General features: G+C 38.0%; 1 protein-coding gene across 3 annotated transcripts in view; it reads right to left on the bottom strand.

Moving 5' to 3' along the window:
- The window catches only part of KCNH1 (potassium voltage-gated channel subfamily H member 1), a 185,262-nt gene that overhangs the window by 126,129 nt on the left and 39,242 nt on the right, over window positions 1-19,891 (bottom strand). For all 3 annotated transcript variants that reach the window (XR_004356274.1, XR_004356275.1, XM_032683850.1), the window contains exon 7: window positions 6,218-6,647. Coding sequence is in view for 1 of the 3 variants with exons in the window: in XM_032683850.1 (XP_032539741.1) it covers window positions 6,218-6,647 (430 nt within the window). In the remaining 2 variants the exon portion in view is untranslated. The remainder of the gene's footprint in view (window positions 1-6,217; window positions 6,648-19,891) is intronic.

Below are 19,891 nucleotides of genomic sequence, written 5' to 3'. Positions count from 1 at the left end.
TGTGAAAGAGCAACACTGACCCATGTATCATGATACTTGCCACCAAGATTTTCTTACAGTTCAGAGGGATGGTCACATTACTGGGGAAGATTTCTGTTCCTTTCAGCAAGAGTTCTGTAAATAAAACTGCCTATGTTTTCAAATTTACCTTATGTTATCCTCATTTCTGGGTTGTTTGGGGTGTTTTTTTGTCTAATGAGAAAGAAGCTATTTACAGACAAAGCTGAACAAAACTGAGACAGCTATTCCATTCTCCCAGGATCATGTCTACCTTAATTAGAGACAACAGCTGAAGTGCTGAAGGACTGCATGATGCCTGTGTTGCACATCATCAAGGAAGATGAGTGGTTTGGGTTTCTGGTCTGTTCTGATTAATGAACTGAGTGGATGACAACTGATTACAGTATGTGAGCATGTCCTCAAGTCTGACCTTTAATTCCTACTTCTGTTCTTTTTCCATGATCCCTCTCACTATCTGAGAGGGATAGTGTTCACAGGGGAATTTATGATTTACAGAATCTCAGAGTATGCTGAGTTGAAAGGGACCCACAAGGATCATCAAGTCCAACTCTTAGCCCTGCACAGGACCATCCCCAAGAGTCACACCAGGTGCATGAGAGTATCATCCAAATGCTTCTTGAACTCTGTCAGGCTTGGTGCTCTGACCACTTCCCTGGGGAGCCTGTTCCGGTGCCCAACCACCCTCTGGGGGATGACCCTTTTCCTAATATCCAACCTAAACCTCCTCTCACAGAACTTCAGGCCATTCCCTCCAGTTTCTGTCACTGGTCACCACGGAGAAGAGATCAGTGCCTGCCTCTCCTCTTTGCCTCATGAGGAAGTTGTAGACTGCAGTGAGGCCTCCTCTCAGTCTCCTCTATTTAGTTCAGCATTCAAACATGTGTCCCTTCCTCGGTCACCTTCATATTTTGGATGAGTCAAGCCCCGTAGTTCCAGGAAGTTCCTACCTAACAAAGGAGAATTTAGCATGAACAGGCACCAAAAGCTTGAGATGTTTCAGTGTAACTGAGAACACTAACAAAAGGCTCCCAAAATGATGTATTTTGCTCAGTTTCTCAAATTTCAAATAGGCAAGCATCCATCGGTATTACGGCATGTTAAAAGTAAAAAATGCAAAGGATTTTTAGAACTGTTCATCTCTACTCCACCTGCACGGCAAGGGAATTGCTGACACAGTGCCCAGATACAAAAACTGCAAATGAAACTCCTCTGATTTCTGCTAGTGCTTAGGAAAAATAAACAATACACAACCCAACCTGACAGCATCATTGAACAAAATATACAAAAACTGTTATTTCAAGGCATATGCCTCCACAGGGAAGAAACTAAAAATTGGAACAGCTTTTTTTTTTCCTAAGGTATTAAAAATGGAAAATATATGTCTTTCTACAGACCCAGACAGTGGTTTTAAGCCTGGCTTTATGTAACATCAGCCTCTCTGAAAGATCTGTCTGTAGACATATTCCCTATTAATTAGCAATTTAGTGGCCATCTGTGAAAAGGAATAAGCAAATATGTTTTGATTCTTTTAAAATGAAGCTGAGGAGTTAATTGCTTTTACTTCCCATAGTAACACTCATCCTTCTCTCCACATATACACATACACTCAATAAACAAAGTGAGGTAAAACCATGTAGGTCAGTTCACAGATGTGAAGACAGTTTACTTTGCAAAACTATAATTTACCATATGCTCAGAAAAAGCTGCTACATAGTAATATGAAGTATGAGCCTCCACAGAAAAGAAATCCTTAAAAGCACCCACTGGATACTTCATCTCTATTTTAAAATAATTTGTTCTTCCCAAACAGATGTGCATTATTTGAGGTCCAGAATCAAGGGCATTTTTCACCTACGTATGTTCCCCTCTGGTGGAGCTGAACAACAGACCACACATCTCCATGGTTATGAGTACACCACAGTCCCTCACAAATCTAATTAGGGGTTGCACCTTCCCATCTCAAAATTACCAACAGTAAAACACTTTCTCCCTGAAAACTGCAGCCACAGTGAGGTCAGTAGGACAGAGTGTGCAGTCATTACATTTGAGAGCACAAGAACACCTCCCTGCAGAAGGTGGCCCTGAAGCAGAGACCAGGGCTGCTGAGATAAAGCCATGCTTTCTTATACTCTGCCCAAAGTGTAAACCCAACCAACAGAGTCAACCCCACAGGCTCAATACCCACATACAGCTCAATCATCCCTTCCTGGGGTCTGTGCACCACTAACATGACATAACATGTTTCTTCTACAAGCTACATACATTAAACTTTTTACTAGGTCAAAATTTGCATTCTAGTCAGCCAAAATTCCCAAGACAGCTTCACTAACATATCACTAAAATTTTAATTAAGAGTTATCTGGATTTATTATTTACCATAATGAAAGATTGAATAACAAAATGGAAGTGGTCTTACCTACTTTTTTAAACAGTTACCTGACATCATAGCAAAGTACTATTACTAGTGGCCAACGGGTCTACAAAGAGTTAATGTAACACAAATGTATTTCTGCCACAGGATCAGCTTTACAGACGGTGTCAGCAGTGAGCAGAAGGGGATATACCAGTGGCTGAGCAGCAAAGAAACCCACATTTTGTCTTACATTAATTCCACCTCTCTGTGCATAAGCATACTAAAGATACATGGAAGGACACTGTTATGAACTGCTTATGCTTTGAAATAACTCTAATATTCTGAGCCCTTCTAACACAAACATCCTGTTTGGGTGTCACCACAGTCCTGTGCTGACTGTACCAAAAGCCTTTCATACAGTTTGCTAGTGGATAAGACAGAAATGCATCTGTTAAAATCACTTGTTTACACAGTAACACCTCTCTGGAAACAGAAGCTCAACAAACAAGACTCCAAGATCAAAGAAAAAAGTATCGTTGCTATTCACAACTTTCCTCTTCAGATATTATTCAAGATACTCAGTCAGTAAACCAAAACAAAACTATAACCCAAGTTTGCTAGAAGCAAGGACCTGAAAGCCTTGCAAAGCCACACATGTTCACCACCATCTCCATTTCAAGAAAACCCAGTTTCTATTAAAAATAAAGAGAAGATCAAAATTTCAAATGTGATCTTGGTAATGAAATCGTGACTGTAAGCTTAGCAGGCCACTACTTACTGTTTAAGCCGCTAGTTTTTTGACACACCAAATGAGCAGAGGATAAAACACTCAAAAAGAAGGTACTGTTATCATTTTTGTTCCAGTCACTGAAATCTGTCCCCATCAGGCTAGTGAAAGTTTTACTGTTTAATCAGAGGAGGTTAATTAGCCCAAAGGGGAAAAAAATAACCTCCTTATTAAAAATTTCCATCCTTTTTAAAGTAAAATTTTGCTGGAATCACTTAGAAATATTAATGCTGGCTGTTATACATTCGTTCCCAAACACTATTTTTTTTTTTTGTAATGCTGTAGTGGCAGTTTTGGAATCTCAAAACCAGTCTGGTTAACATACTGTCTTACTCAACTAAATAAAAATGGTAACATCCTCACAGAAAGTGATAGTGTTTTTTCCATTTCATACAAAAAAAATTTGTAAAATTCCTTTACTTATTTCATAGGACCATTTCAATACACAGGCATTCATTTTTGCCCAGACTATAGCTAGACATGTCAAAACCAAGATAAATTCACACAGTTCTTAAAGACTTATCCTCTAGCAGGGAAGAAGTTAATGGAGTAGTATGTTGTGGTTGGACTTTAGCAAATCCCACCTATTTACAACTGAACTTTTAGATAGTCAAACACTTGGCTCTCTCTGCGTCCTTCATGGAAAGAAAATGCTATTCCCTGTGCTAATAAAAGATAGCAGTACCTCTTGAGGATGCATCATTAGATAGGAGCTAAAATAAAAACAGTGTTAATGGCAAAGTATGAATGAGAAATTATATACCCTTTCCTTTTATTAGTGGGCAGTAACACATTTTCAGAATTGATTTGATATTGCTTATTTCTGATGCTTTGGGCATCCACAGCCCCTATTCATCCCATGCACAAATCTACGTGATCTGATATCTGCAAAATGAGGACCATGGAACACGTAGCCACCAACTGTGTTATAAGTGAGTAGCTCAGATCATAACAAACATGTTACTTGGTCATGAACAAATATGAATTTTTCTGAGTGATGAACAAGAGCTTTACCCAAGAAACTTCTTTTCCGTCTCCCCTGATACACTTGCTTTGCACCTTTCAGGCACCCAGATCACACTAGATCAGATTAAATTCTTATAAAATCACCCTAGTTCAAGCTCAGATCAATGTTTGGGAGCTTCATTCTATACAATATGGTCATTTTAACATAACATTTTATAGTGGAAGAATGTCTATCAACAGGTAAGCTCTAAATAACTGCAAACAAACCTGTTTTGTTCCTCCCATCTAGAGGAGTGACCACAGCTCAAAATTTCAGCATGTCGAAAGCAATCAAGACCCCATAAAACCCAGAGAAATAAACTCAAAGATTGGATCACTTACTCGCCATTCCTGCAAACACATATTGTGAATAGTCCTAATGGTTTCCATGTAGTTGTCCACATGATAAAGGTGTTTAGATACACAGACAGTTACAGGGTTAGAAATGTAAGAAATAATGTAAGAATGTACTGAAGTCCAAATACAAAAAAAATTGTTTCCCTCAAATGTGACTGGATTAATGAAATTTAAAATTACCAGAACAAAATTAAAGTTAATTTGACAATTCAAAGCAAATATCTACGAATATTAATTATGCATAAATTCAGTTTCTTTCTGCAACATTGTCATATGAAGAGTTTGGAACAGGTATAACTCCAAAATACTCCCATGTATATTTGTGACTTTATGAAGGTTATTCAGTATTCAGTATTCATAGTAATAAATAACAATATCAAATAACACTAGTCATTCTTGTTCTAGCTAGTGTTATGGTCATAACCCAATGAACAATAAACCAAAGATCAGGATATTTCCTACTAAACTGGTACCTTCATCAGGAAATACATTTAGACGCCTGTTTTGTGCTACACTGCTACATTGTCTAATGCACCTTCTCACAAGCAAACTGCACAATTTTATCCAGGTTTTATACAGATTTTCCTTCTGCTATGGGGGTGTTTTATTAGGATGATGGGACTCTAGGCACTGGAAAAAGCTAGAAGAACAAAATTAACAATTTTCATAGCTAAAATAACCCAATCCCTATGCAATCAAGGATGCTTGTCTTTATACTTCTCACTAACCTTCAGCCTGCTTAACACTGCACACATAATCTCAGTACATGACTTCAGTGTTGCTGTAAAATGACACATCACAATGAAAGGTTCATATTTCTACAACAGGTACTGTGCTGCTAATTGAGTTTCATTATATATTTGGGTTTCATTTGCTGCATAGCAAGGATTGACTTTCTCCTCCTCTGGATGCAATATTACCATACAGAAGCTTGTGTCTTTCTCCATATAATGATAATCTCTTCCATGGACAAAGTAGATTTTTTTTTTTCCTTATTTTGGTTCCAATTCCACCCTTACTAGAAAAATATGACCCAGTTTAGCAGTGGCCACCATATGGTTCTTAACTCCAAGTACCTCTAAAGGCACTTTGAGTGCATATCTGCACTGAAATGACAATATGGCCAAAAGCTGGACAGCTTGGCAATTATGTATCCATTCTAATAAGGAAATGTGAGCCAGAGGTGCCCAAGGACAGCATCATCCCAGTTGCTTTAGGATCTGTCTGTATGCTCAGCTCACAGAGGAGTTTGTGGTTTCTAGAGAGCCCTTGTTCTCCCTCCCTGACAAGACGATGCTCCCTGACCTCCTCCCACGCACCAACCCATTTATCCAATATATACAGCTCTCAGACATACGAAGATTTTGCCACACAGTAAATTTAGGCACAAAGGTTGGTGCATTAATTTTTAACAGTTCAGGCTTTAAACATTTTATGGTTTACTTAGAAGAGAATATTGAAAGGATGTGGACAGAATATTCCTTCTAAAATGACTGAATTTTTGATAAGTCACAACAATACTCCTATTTGTGATATAAAACTAACTACTAAGAGTGTAATACCTATATTGCCACCAAAAATATTTTTAACTGCATAATATTTGACACGATTCCAGATGTTCTTAAGAAATCAGTATTCATGATATGCAGTTATTTTTCATTGTGTGTGTGAGAGAGAGAATCTCTAATACTCACAGCCAATCATCATCATAGCAACAGCAAAGATCTTCTCCCCATCCGTAGTCGGAGCGATGTTCCCAAATCCAACACTGGTGAGGCTGGTCATTGTAAAATACAACGAGGAGATGTAGACTGAATCTTTGCTTGGTCCGCCTTCCCATTTCCCAAAGCCTGATGTGTTAAAGCGGTAAGGAGTTCCTATTGACGCCCCCAGCTGATACAGCCAGCTCTCAGTTCGGATGGTGTTCGTATCCTCATCGATAACTTCATAGTCTCCTATGCTGTACCAGATGCAGGCCAGCCAGTGTGCAGCAAGACCAAACACACACACCAGCAGAACCAAGACTGCTGCTCCATACTCAATGTAGTGGTCCAACTTCCGAGCTACACGACCCAGTCGAAGTAGCCTGACCACTTTAAGTGAACTGAAGAGGCTACTGATGCCCTAGAAGGATAAAGCACAGTGACCATTAGAATTCTATATGAAAGCAACAATATTCATAACTGCAGTTTCCAAAGACACAAGGTGATCTATAATGAACAGATGGTCACCAGGTAACACCTGAAAAGAGAGATAGTGAAATACAAAAAGGCTATTGACCCTTTCCAGGGATGCATATATGCGCTCTTGTCTTCATCCACTAACATTTGGTGAGTTACTCTCTAAACTCCCTTTTCAGATTATCTGAATAGGTCTACAGATGCATTTGTAAAAACTTCAAATCACAGGTTATCTTTCGCACATCCAGTTGTGCATTCCTGTGCAGCACATCAGATATAAAACACAGATTAAAATATGTAGCTCAGACATACCAGAAAGATAAATAAGGAAGGCCAAAAAATACTGCAAATACCCGGCGATTTGTAATTTTTCAGCGTAACAATGTATTCCCTATGACTTCACTTTCCTATAAGAATTCATCCACTGATAATCAGTCCTCTGACTTTCTCACATGGACTACACAAAGCTTAACTATTTCAAATATCTCAATAATCTCCAAATCATATCCCTTTTCTGGCAGCTTTGGTATCAATGCAGCATTTCTGAGTTAATAATATGTCTCCCATAAAACAGAATTAAGTCGTTTTGTATTATTAACTTTTATACAGATTTGCACAAGAAGTTAAATAAAAAAATTTAAAGCCATTTGGGGCACGAGAAGCATCTGCACAGCCTTTCATAAAAATCTTTTTTTTTTTCTACTTCCTCTTACCAATGCTGTTTCATACATAGAAGTCTGATTAAAATTTAAGCAGACTGGTTTAATGAGTATTTCTGGAAATGCATAATTGCATACTTCTGGTCACCAGCTTTTACTGGAAGTTTGTTTATTCCTGCATAAATACAACTGCCTCAGTATCTTAGGCTGTTTCAATGCACTAGAAGAGATGTTTTATTAAATAATTACATAAAGCATATTGACTCATGTTCCCCAGGACTGTAGCAATATATTTCCCCTTTATTTCATGAATTTGTCATGATTACATTCACTTATTTTCAGAGACAGATGTAATTTGTTACCTGGGAACACACTATCAATTCTATTAAGTTTCTGGACAAGATGTAACGCAACCAGGGGAGGGAAGTAAAAAAGACAGAAAGAAAAGAAAAAAAGAGCAAAAAGTAGTCTTCCTTTAAATCAGATATTTGCAGAGATCTAGACAAGAGCAAGTGAACTATTCTTTTCATGACTATCTATGCCAAACTTTTCAAGTCACTGATGCAAAAATTCCTACACAAAGTAAGTTAATTTCCATTTCGCATTCATTCCATACACAGCTTTGTTCTGTAAACATTGGAGCAAAGTCTCTGTGCCAGTTCAGAGAATACAACACAAAGGCCTTAATTTCTACGTAAGGGAAAGCAGGTATTTCTGAACACTCAGTATGGAGAGGAAAAGCAAAGGGGAAAATACAAAAAATTATAAATCATAACCATATTTTAGAATTGGATATGCAAGTCCCTGAGTCACAAGCACATATAGTCCCTACATTCTAAACATTCTGACATTACAACACAGCCTTCTGGCTTTTTTGCTTAAGACCAATGCCCATTTCTCCTTTTTCTTTTTACAAACTTCAACAGTAAAACAGTAATTTTTTTATATTTTGAGAGGTCTCCAGCAATGGTCAGCTTTTAGCTTCAGTCTCAAAACCAAGCTTTTTAATCACACAGTGCTTCAAAGTCTCAGGCAAGGGCAGGAACTTCTCTATCCTGAAAAAGTAGTTTTATTTTTGTTCAAAAATAGTGGTGCAAAACCTGTTCTTCAACTAAAACTCATCACTGTGATTAAAAAAAAAAATGCTGTTTTTCGGTGAGAGTCCTATCAAAGCCAAAAAATTATGATTCAGGAAGGACTTAAGAGCTAAAAAATATTTAAAATGGGATTGAACTGAGTCATTTGGGAGAAAGTGATTCTACCAAATTCTGACCAGAGAGGTAGAGAGAATTAGGCTTTTTGTACGAAAAGAACTTGCATATTTGCAGAAAATATATACGTGATTTGGTGGCACTGAAAGGTGCAATTAATATTCACATTATTGATAATACTTCACCTGACTGCATTGCCAATAAGATTGTAAAAGTTCAGAAAAAGCTACATTAAAAAAAAATTTCTTTTTATTTCAGCGTTAACAGTATTTTCACTTTTATTTCCTTGGAGGAAAGGATTTGTCTATTCTAAACTGATCAATACCAAGATCAAGAAATGCCCAGGGATATGATTGTTCACATAACTCTCTTAAAAATTTCTAAGTGACAGAATTTCAAATGGGTATGAACAACGGAAACTTAATAGACTGTTTCACAGATGATAAAGTAGAAAAAAACCAGATCATTCTCCAAGACTTTAAAACAGTACTTTTTGACACTAGATTTACCAAGTTATATAGTGCTTTTGGAAAACTCCATAAAAGAGTATGGTGTAATAAACACTTGAAGAAAAGTACCAAGATCAGTGTTTACGGAGCCATTGTGCTGTCTACTCTTTTATATGGTTCTGAATCATAGGTCATCTACCGCCACCACCTGCGTCTCCTAGAATGCATCAACACTGCCTCTGTACAATCCTAAACATCCACTGGTCAGATTATGTGACCAATACATCTGTTCTAGAACAAGCAGCAGTCACAAGTATTGAGGCCATGTTGCTGAGAACACAACTGCGTTGGGCAGGGCACGTCTCCAGGATGAAGGACCACCGCCTCCCTAAGATCCTGCTTTATGGTGAACTTGCACCAGCTGCCGCAAGAGAGGAGCCCCGAAGAGAAGATACAAGGACTCCCTGAAACAACATCTCAGCCTTGGCCATATTGATCATCATAACTGGTCTACTCTGGCCTCCAGTCGGGAGGCCTGGAGACACACCATCTATAACGCTGCTGTTTCCTTTGAGAACGCACGCAGGATCACTCTTGAGGAGAGAGAAAGAACCGTGTCTTGCAGAATTTACCATCTAAGAAGTCTTTCTGCTGTGCCTTTTGCAATCGGATATGTCTGTCTCGTATTGGCCTCATTAGCCACCAGCGTGCTTGTAACAAATGTGGATAGAGCCTTCCTAAATCTTCGTTCGCGAAGCCTGGTCATGATGATTTTAATACTCACTGGAATAGATCTGCTGTATTCAAAATGGACAATTTTAGATTATTACTCTCCAGAATCAAACTGTACTTTCAGATTACTGTCCATTTTAATGCTCTTATCAGTGCAGATTATTTTTATGCTTTTATCATAGAGATGGCTCCACGATGTCACGCAAGGGGGCCTGAACTCAATTTACTTTTCTTGGTGTGTCCCACCCTCTTAGCTCCACTACTCCTATCAGCTTTGAGAGGCAGATGAAAAGACACCCAGATCTCCTTCTTCCCAAAGGACATAGATGAACCTCAGTTCATACAGAGCTAGAAAATGCACTACGGGTCCCAAACAGGCACCCCCAGATGCTCTGTTCTAAAGGACCACCATAAGGAATGTCTACGTGACAGTCAAGGAAAGGACAGGGCTATGTAACATCCCATGAAAATCTACCTGTGCCTGATTTACTCTGACACAGTTGCAACTACTAGTACTGTATCCAACAGAAACTTTCCCTTGAGGCTATGCAAAAGGTAAGAAATCTGTTATATGGCCAGAGTAGACACACAGTCTATTTGTACTGTATTTTGTTACAGAAAGAACCTACTTAAATATGCGGCATTTAGCAAAGTATTCAGAAAATGCTAAATTTCACACACAAATATATTTCAAATTGTATGAAGTTTAACTGAACGACACTAAAAAAATTCTACTGCTGATACCTTCGTGGAGATGTAGATAAATATTTCACAGGTTGGTACGTTTACTTTCACTGCCAGTGATGGTTGATGCATAAAAATGGAAGACTGTGTAGCGAGTCCCTCCAAACCAAAGGGCAAGCTCAAAGCACTGAGACACAGAAGAAATAACTCTCTAGTCATTGATTGAGCAAATTTGAATGTCAAAAGCCCTTAAAATAATAAACACAACCACTCTGCCTCCACTCCTCCTACTCAATCTTTGCAGAGTGGAACTGCATCCCAAACACAACAGAAAAACAAACCAGTCTCAGTCCTAGAGGAAAGCAGGACCCGCATATTACATTCAAAAAGAATGCTTCATAATTTTGTCCACGAAATACTGCCAAAAGTAAATTTCCATGTATAATTTGTCATTAATTAGATCTACTCATTATAGACCGTGCACATTTACACAGGTTTTCTTCTGTATTTCCTGGTTTTCTGCAAGATCTGATCTACTATCAGTACACCCCTTGTCTCACACTGGTATATCAGCCATGTAAGTAATCTTCTTTCCAAACATGGGATCCAGGATATCCATATTTTGGCTCTAGCTCTGTATCAGACAACATAAGATTTGTGCCATTACTTCCATATCCAGAAAAAGATAGAGACACTGTGAAGTGTTCTTAAAACACAAGGGAAGGGCTGTAAGGAGAGTAATTATTGTTACTTCTGTCATTACAGTCCCCAAAAACAGTAACAGTGGATGCTACAGTATTTGTTGTGCAAATAAAAAACAGTTGCTGCTGTTCATTTGCCATGCAAAATTAAATTAAACTCCATTCATCGAATAATAAAATTTCACCTAGAAAAAACAAAATATAAATTGTTTAAAGAACAGCAATAAAAATTAAGTGCAGCCCACCTCCCCCAACAAAAATAAAAAACAAAGAATAATTCATTTTCCCTTCCAAACAAGATGCAGGATGAACAACTTTAGAAAAGAACTAAAATGCAATGTTCACCTCCTACAGCTGCAGTAACACTAGTACTTCAGTAAAAGATTCAATCTGCATGACAGTATTTACTTTTTAGGCCATTATTCACTTTCTACATGCATGGAAAGAAAATGCACTTAACCCAAGCATTAAGATTTTTTTTTTCTAGGCTCAAAGGAAGGATAATTTACTTCCTACTTACTATCTATTTTTAAAAAGAGAAATATTCAATATTGGCACAAATCTTTCCTAAGTTTTTCAGCACTTTCCTCTCATATGAAACTGCTAAAGTTCAGGCTTCATCTTAATTAAAGGGAGATGCAGGAGACTAAAAGCTAACCATTAAAAGAGAGAGAATGAAACAGACCCAAAAAAATAAATTATTTATTCTAGAAAGGGAAGCAATGAACCAAATTTATCACTACCATAAGTGATGCAATAGCCATGGAAAGTACTACTTTCTTTCTTGACATCTGATGCTGAAGTCAGCCATGCCACAGCCCGGCGCTCTGCCTATCTGCAGTAACATGGCAGCCCTGTCAGGACATTATTAGGACTTCTCATTTCTGTCATTTGCCTCTTCTGATTTTCTTAATTAGGTCTGAGAATATGACCTTTCCTACAGATTGCCACATTTAGCAACCAAGAGATGAGATAACGTTATGCGCACAGGTTAAAATCAATATCTCAGCCCTCTGGATAGTGCTGTGGTTTTCAGCACTGAAGAAAACAGACCCCTAAAGCTTATTTTAGTCAGACATCTGTGAGCTTGGTTAGAATTGAGGGAGAAACAGCAATAATTGAGAAGAGATGGGAAGGCTAGTTTTTCATTTGTAAAACTATGGCCATGCTTGCCTTACATGCATACGTGCACGCTCAGAAAAACAACAAAACCAGGAAACAAACTCTTTTTTTTTTTTTTCCTTTGAGAAGAAGAACAAGAATAAAGATAACACATAAGTAATCTAAAGAAATCCCACTTTCCACAGTAGTAAATAAAAAATTAACCCTGGTAGACAGCAATCTACTTTCCAATGCTTCTGATTGAGGTGCTGGAGCACCTCTTCCAGAGAAGAGCCACAAGGCTGGTGAAGGGACTTGAGCACAAATCCTATGAGGAGAAGCTGAGGGAGCTGGGGTTGTTCAGCCTGGAGAAGAGGAAGCTCAGGGGAAACCTCATCACTCTCTACAACTACCTGAAAAAGGAGGTTGTAGCCAGGTGGGGGTTGGTCTCTTCTCCCAGGCAACTATCAGCAAGACAAGAGGGCATGGTCTCAAGTTGTGCCAAGGGAGGTTTAGGTTGGATATTAGGAAGAAATTCTTTACAGAGAGGGTAATCAGGCATTGGAATGGGCTGCCCAGGGAGGTGGTGGATTCTCTGTCCCTGGAGGTTTTTAAGATAAGACTGGATGTGGCACTTAGTGCCATGGTCTAGCAACCACAGCAGTAGTGGACCAAGGGCTGGACTTGATGATCTTGGAGGTCCCTTCCAACCCCACTGATTCTATGATTCTATGATTCAAAGAAGCCATCAGTTCCAGAAGCTTTTTATTCATCTCAAAGAGGCAAAACACCCAAATAAGATTTAGTGTTACTGGCATCTAATACCACTCCATCTTTCCAGTTCTGATCCCATCCCTAATATGAAAAAGACTACAGAGTAATCACTTAGCTACTCAAATAAACACCCTTTGTCAACTCATCTGACTTCTGCCTCAGATCAATACAAGTATGCTGAATGTGGGGAAAAGAACAGAGTAACTAATCCCTGTGTCTGAGACATTCTTCCCTTTATATGCAGTGTAAGGCTCACTCTAACAGCAACTTTTTGAAATAATTCATAATCTAATATATTCAATTATCTCTCCTTCTTGGATAAAGGCTATCACCATACATTTATCACTGAAAATGTAATTCAGCATTTTAATTCTTTTAGCCTTATACAGATTGAATAGCTTATGTAGATTACTATTCTCTCTTTAACAGAATGATAAATCATGTCATCCCTTTCAAAGCTATGAAGAAGTAGCCCTGAAATCCAATAACATACTTACTTATCTGTGACTTAGCAAGAAGACTAATCTGAACATCAGGAATGCAGAAAAAGAGGAGTTAATTGGCATTTTAACAGCCACAGCAGAACCTACAGAGTAGGTGAAGACCACACAGGGACACAGCAACACATCCTACTCTGGTATTCTCTTCTGTGAGGGGCTATCTATCAGCAGAGTAGATGTCTCTGAGCCACCTGGTTCTCTGAACCAGGGAAGGTAGAAGAATTTAAATATACTCAACACCTTAAGCAGGCGTATAGCAAAAGAGAGAATTTAACCCTGAATGGCTTAAAAGGCATAAGAGCTCTGTAGCACCTATATACAACACCAATACAATTTGGGAAACCGAGGATCTGGGGGGAAAAGACAGCCTACCCCTCCGCAGGGTAGCATAGAGGAAGCAGCTCATTGGTAGCATGGAGGTTAGGTTTTTAAGGAGGGAAGTTAGAGAAATCCATATTTGACTGGGAAAAAAATGGGGCATAAGAGGATATGGAACAAAGCAGACAAAGAAAAGAGACACCCTCCGCCAAATCCTCAAGAGACTGAAAAGCAAGTGCTTCTTTGCCTACCTGGTTTGTATCCTGGCTGTCCACTGTACCCAGGGATCTGCTTTACTTCATTTGCATTTCCCCAAATACTCCTTCCACCTACCTGTTTGTTAAGGAATTACTCCTGCTTGGCATAGCCCCCTGGGGCCATCCTGCAGTACAGAGGCACTTTCAGAAGTCAGACGAGCAGCCCTCCTTCTTCACCACCACCTTTCCTTTCCATGGTACTGTGGCCTTTCTTCCACAGTTCAAGGCCTCCAAGCTCCTTCTGAAGCTCCAAACACTACAGTCACACCAACAACCCTCCCAGCTATTCTCCAAAGGTCTCTGGCAGGTTACAGCCCATAGCACACACCTTCCATGGGTTTTGTCCTATTTCTCAGGGGCCTCTCACAAAGGGACACCCAATCAAGTGGAGCTTCTTCATCACCACACCCCCAATCCAAGGCCCATGTTCCAGCCCTCCCACTGCCCTCCCCAGTACAGTAACCCAACTGCTTGATTCTTCCCCAGAAGCCCCAGTAAGGAGTCACTCCCTCCGCAGGGTCTCACTAACCCCTTCTCATCTTGTTTATCTCATCCTAGAACCACAGTTTGCCAACATTTCTGCTATGACTGGATCATATACGATGCACAGCTGCTTTGTTATAGACATTACACAGAAAGTAGATTATAACTACTTTATAATTAGCCATAGAAAAATATTCATTCACGACTAGATTTGTCAATAGGCTCACACGCAAAACACAGTATTGCCTAGTTGGACATATCCAAATAAGAGCGATGAACTACTGTTGCAAAGGGATTTCATATTACTCAGCTGTTTACAGTTTAAAAATACCTCAAAAAATTATATTTTCCAGTTTGCAAAATTCATCTAGCTCAAAATCTTTCTTTATGGGTCCCTGTTTATTCCATAAAACTGTAAATATGATAATTTATTCCCTTGCCCTTTATTGCATGCAATGGTAAAAAAAAGTCTAGGAATGTTGCATGCTTTCCAGTGTAGCTAATTCAGTAATTCCTAGATAGCTAATTTGTATTAGCATGAGAGATTATTCCACTAATAAGGTTTAAATTAATCTATTGCAAAAGTACTGCCTCAGAGAGTTGCCAACAATTTGACCAGCAACACATTCATTTTTTCCCTCTCTCGACTCACTATTTACTTTCCAGCTACACCACGCTTGCTTGGCACTAAATAGCTTAATTTACTTCTATTACATGTGTATTATGGTTTTTTTCTGGAACTTTTTCTATCATCATAAATGTTGTCCTTTCAAAGCTGTGCATCTTCTTCGCCTGCATGCTAGCTTCTCTCTTATTCATTCACTTAAGTGAACATTAGATCATTTATATCGAATACATCTTTCCTGATGACCTTTGGCTGTGCATTTATTTCTCTTCTACCTCAACTAATAGACTGATATATGGTTCTCAATTTGGCATCAACTAACAATTGATCATAGTGTTCTGTTCAAATACACATAGCAATTACTACTAAAAACTCCCCGTTTCAGAGATTTATATCGTGGTGACATGACTGGATTCCACTTGTACCATGAGATTTCACAACAACTGCATCACATGTAATAAGTCAAATTTTTTCCAATATAAATTACATCTTACGGTATTATGGCCGAAAACCACAGTATAAAATTGCTCAAGCTGACACTGCAAAAGTATGCTTTGGAATTCAAAGCCTTAAATTGCACTGTTCTTGGAAAAAATTGTGGAATTTTCTTTAAGCCTGGTTTTTGTTAAATTTACTGATTGATGTCTGAACACAAAAAGATAACGTTATCCCCCAAAGTATGTAGTATTTCCTTAAGTGAGGAATAATACTAATTACTGTAAAGGATTACTGACAAATGTTATTGTGATCATTCAAATTTGAAAGAGACTAACACCACATGTTTTTAAGCGCTGTGTAAATTTTAGACCGATATTTTCTTTTCTTACTCAAACTAAATTACAGCATGATGTATTGTCTTAACAATAGAAAGTTGAAGCCTAGCATTAAATTGATTCATCAATCAGTGGTATATTTTCTTCTCTTGAAGTTCTATGGCAGGTCAAGAAAGTAATTAGTATTTAACTACATAATTAGCTTTCCATATATAAAAGCCGGGAGAAACATTTATAACTTTTCTTTCATTTGGATTAACAATAGAAATTTCTCTACAGCTATTCATTTCTTTATTTGTTGAATTCTGTTCATGTCTGAATATAAGATGCTGTACTGCCTCTTTGAGCACAGAACTTGAGATCAGAAGCTTCATACAGTCTCATACTTAATTATATGCCCATGAACAAAGACATTAAAGTTTTTTCTTTCCTCTTCCATCTGTAGAATGTGGCTATTCATACTTAAGTGCCTCTTGAATTAATTGTAGTTATTAATAGTTATATTGATCAATAGTTAATGAATTCAAATAATTTGAGGACAAAAATATTCTCAACCATGCAGAGAAGAAACTGGATTTCAATTATATTGAAAAATGTAAATTGAAAATATACTAATGTTCCAAACTGCAACAAACCCAAAGAATTTTGAAATTGCCTGAAAAACACAGAAGTCACACTTAATTTTGTTTCAAGAAAATATTTTCTAATATATCTTATATTGGAATAATTAAGTAAATTCCAAAATAAAAAGCTACTTCAAAATAGAAAAAATCCAATAACAGAATTTTTTTCAATTGAGTATCTGCTTGTCAAAAATATTGATCAACTCTAGTTTCATCTATTATAATTATTCTTATATTTTAAAGATGATAACAGTGGTTTCATCATTAATCTATCAAGAGTTAAGTGATGGGACAGTCCCAAAATTGTCCAGAGCCAAAAAAAGCCTCAGTACCCTATTATACAGTTTTTTACTTCTTCATTGCTCCATGTCCTGTGTCCCTTGCAAATCAATTAGTCTCCATCACAGTAATTACAGCATTCTTAAAAACAAATTGACTTGTCAAATTAGTTCCTCCATGACATCCTTGGTGTCTTCAGTGTCAGTTTTTTTAACAGAGAATGACAGTAGAGAGGAAAACAAGTGAGGTTCCACCTGCCCCAGTTCCCCTTCACTATGGGGACTGCAGCAAAGCCAGGATTCTACTTCCTGCTGTTTAAAATCATATATGGAAAACATCAGAACAAGAAAACAGCAATTCGATTTCTTCATCTCATTTTATCACCACTGTTGACACCGGGTATCATTTAATCTCTGGCAATTTTTTCAAGAGAATTCACATTAGGACTTTTAGAAAAATATCTGCAGCAGCTATGGGCACCTACTAACTTCAGTGCAATGGCTCCAAGGGAATTCCTTTCAGCAAAATTAAGGTGGCACACAATTAACAATTCAGTTTGGTTACTTGTAAGTTGGGCAGTGCAGCCTCACACCTGACTTAATCCAACTGTGAAGTTGGTAAGAGACAGGCAAAATTTAAACCAGCAAGAAAGGGAGGGAGTTGGCCCAACAAGGAATGTTCTACACAGCAGAAAGGAAGATATCAGGCAAAGATTTTCTACTTTTTTTTATTTTTTTCCTCTTTAATAAAAGGTTATCTTTCTCTCTACAGGCAGCTCTTGAAACAGTGATCAGCATATACTGTCCTAAACCCCCACCTGATATGCACTGTGTTATTCTGTCAGTGAATTTGCTGGCAAATCCCTTCAGGTCCTATAAACCAGTACAAACCCTTAACAGAAGTATAGCAACTTACACCAGTGGAAACTCTGCTCTAATGACTCTACAATGATTTATACCAGCTAAATGTCAGAACCCACTAAGGGAAATGGAGACGAACAGTCTTAAAAGGACAGCATCAAGAAAAATGTTGGTTTTTTTTTTTTCTTTGGGCATGATAGCAGAGTAACTAAAACATTATATACTGATGTTATACTGATTAAGGAGACTGTTAAAAAACTGTAGGAAAACTGAAGTACCAATCAGTTTCTCATTGTTACAAGGCAATACTGAGATGGAGAACTTGGATAAATTCAAACTTACACAAGTATTTTTCTGCAGAATTGCTACCATGAGTTCAAAAGCACCAGTGCTCAGCTTGAGGGCTGTCACAGCCACTAGTATAGACATTTTCCTCAGGGATGTTCTGTAGGTCACATAACCAGTCTAAAGTTACAAAGTGTTCCTCCAGCAAAATCATCACCAGGTTGCTACTATCTGCAGCGGGTGAGAAAAGCTTCCTTCCCTTTTTTGTCTCTTGTTTAATTTATTTCTTTCTTTCTTTTTATAATTATTTATTTATTATTTTTGCTCTTTCAGTCTAAATGTCAAAAAGTGACATATGGCCACTACTTCCACTCTATCAGTGGCACAGCAAAGTAATATGGAAAGCCCTGCAGAATAATCTGCAGTCTGGGCCCTTTCTATGACAAACAAATACTTAAGGACAGGTCTCACAAGGCTTTTTTGCTTGATCTCGTTTGTGTTATCTCAGTTTGTAGTTTGACATAAAATGAAAACTTCTCTTGGGAATTAAATATCAGATAACATCATGTTTTTTCCTCTACATTCAATAGTTTGCCTACTTGTCCTTGAGCCATTGAGAAAATCACTATAATACTTTAAATTTTATAAAAACCTGAGTAGTGTATTTTTTAAAAAAGTAATGTGGTTTTGGTTTTGCCCATATATTTCACTTGGCTTAGTTTTCTTTTGATAGCTAGGCTGTCCTTTGTAACATGGTCACACTTTAAAGGAACTCGTAAAATTTAAATTTTTCAGGATAAAAATTAAATACTAAACCCCAATGAGATCCATATGCATATCCCTCTCATTCTCTGGAGTTATTCAAACCACCTGGATGGAATCCTGTGCAACCTGCTTTGCATGGATCTGCTTTAGCAGGAGGGCTGGACTAGATGATCTCCAGAGACCCCTTCCAACCCCCTCCATCCTGTGATTCTGTGATTCTGCATGTTACATCTCTAGTATGTGTAAGAGATAAATTTAGACACATAATTAGTTGATGCTACATATTTTATAATATGTAACTAGAAAGCGAACTGCTGGAATCCTCTTTAAGATTTTATTAGCAATTCATAAATTCTCTGAACTATTTAGGCATGGACCCCTAATATATTTAATTTAGGAATATTTTCTTGGCAGACTGATCCAAAAGAATAAGCAGAGGCAGCATTACGGTTTTAAGTGTCTGAATGGTAGTTCTTTTGCTGGATTGTGATCTGTTCTCAAAGAAATGAGCAAGAATTGAGGAGTCTAGGTTTCCTATCCTTTCATCTAATTATGAAATTACCAAAAAAGGCACCTTCAATTGCTTCACCTTCCTTAAAACAACTGTTGCCAGACAATGCTAGATGGATCACCAGATATACACACAGTGCTTTCTGGTGGTCTAAGATTTGGTGAGTCACTGCCTGCCTCTTTTTCACCTGCTATAGTGTACTAGAAGCAGCTGAGAAAAGTGTATTTCACTTCCCAATTGTTCATGTGAAGAATTGCCATTAGCAGATGTACCCTGTTCAGTCAGCAGTGAAAGCAAGAGAAGTCTGACCCGAGAAACTGTCCTGACACACCAGTTCAAGCTATTCATAGTAAGTCAGACAGAGCAGTTTTCCTCAGTGCTGTACAGAGGTTCTGCTGCCTGCTTCTGTCTGTCCTCATGAACTCTGAGGATGCATAATGAAGTAAACACGGATTTTTAACACCAAAAACTACAGCCTTTCCCAGTGCAGCTAAAGAATGACGTTTCTGGCTAGGATTCATAGGCAAACTTCCGTGCATGCTGTGAGTGGCTACTAGTGACATATGTACAGTAACTCAACATATTTAAAAGCATACAT

Source organism: Chiroxiphia lanceolata, chromosome 3 (assembly GCF_009829145.1).
Source record: "Chiroxiphia lanceolata isolate bChiLan1 chromosome 3, bChiLan1.pri, whole genome shotgun sequence".
In the NCBI taxonomy this organism is placed as follows: Eukaryota; Metazoa; Chordata; class Aves; order Passeriformes; family Pipridae; genus Chiroxiphia; species Chiroxiphia lanceolata.
The sequence above is the reverse complement of the archived record's forward strand: the minus strand, read 5'-3'. Positions and strand labels throughout refer to the sequence as shown.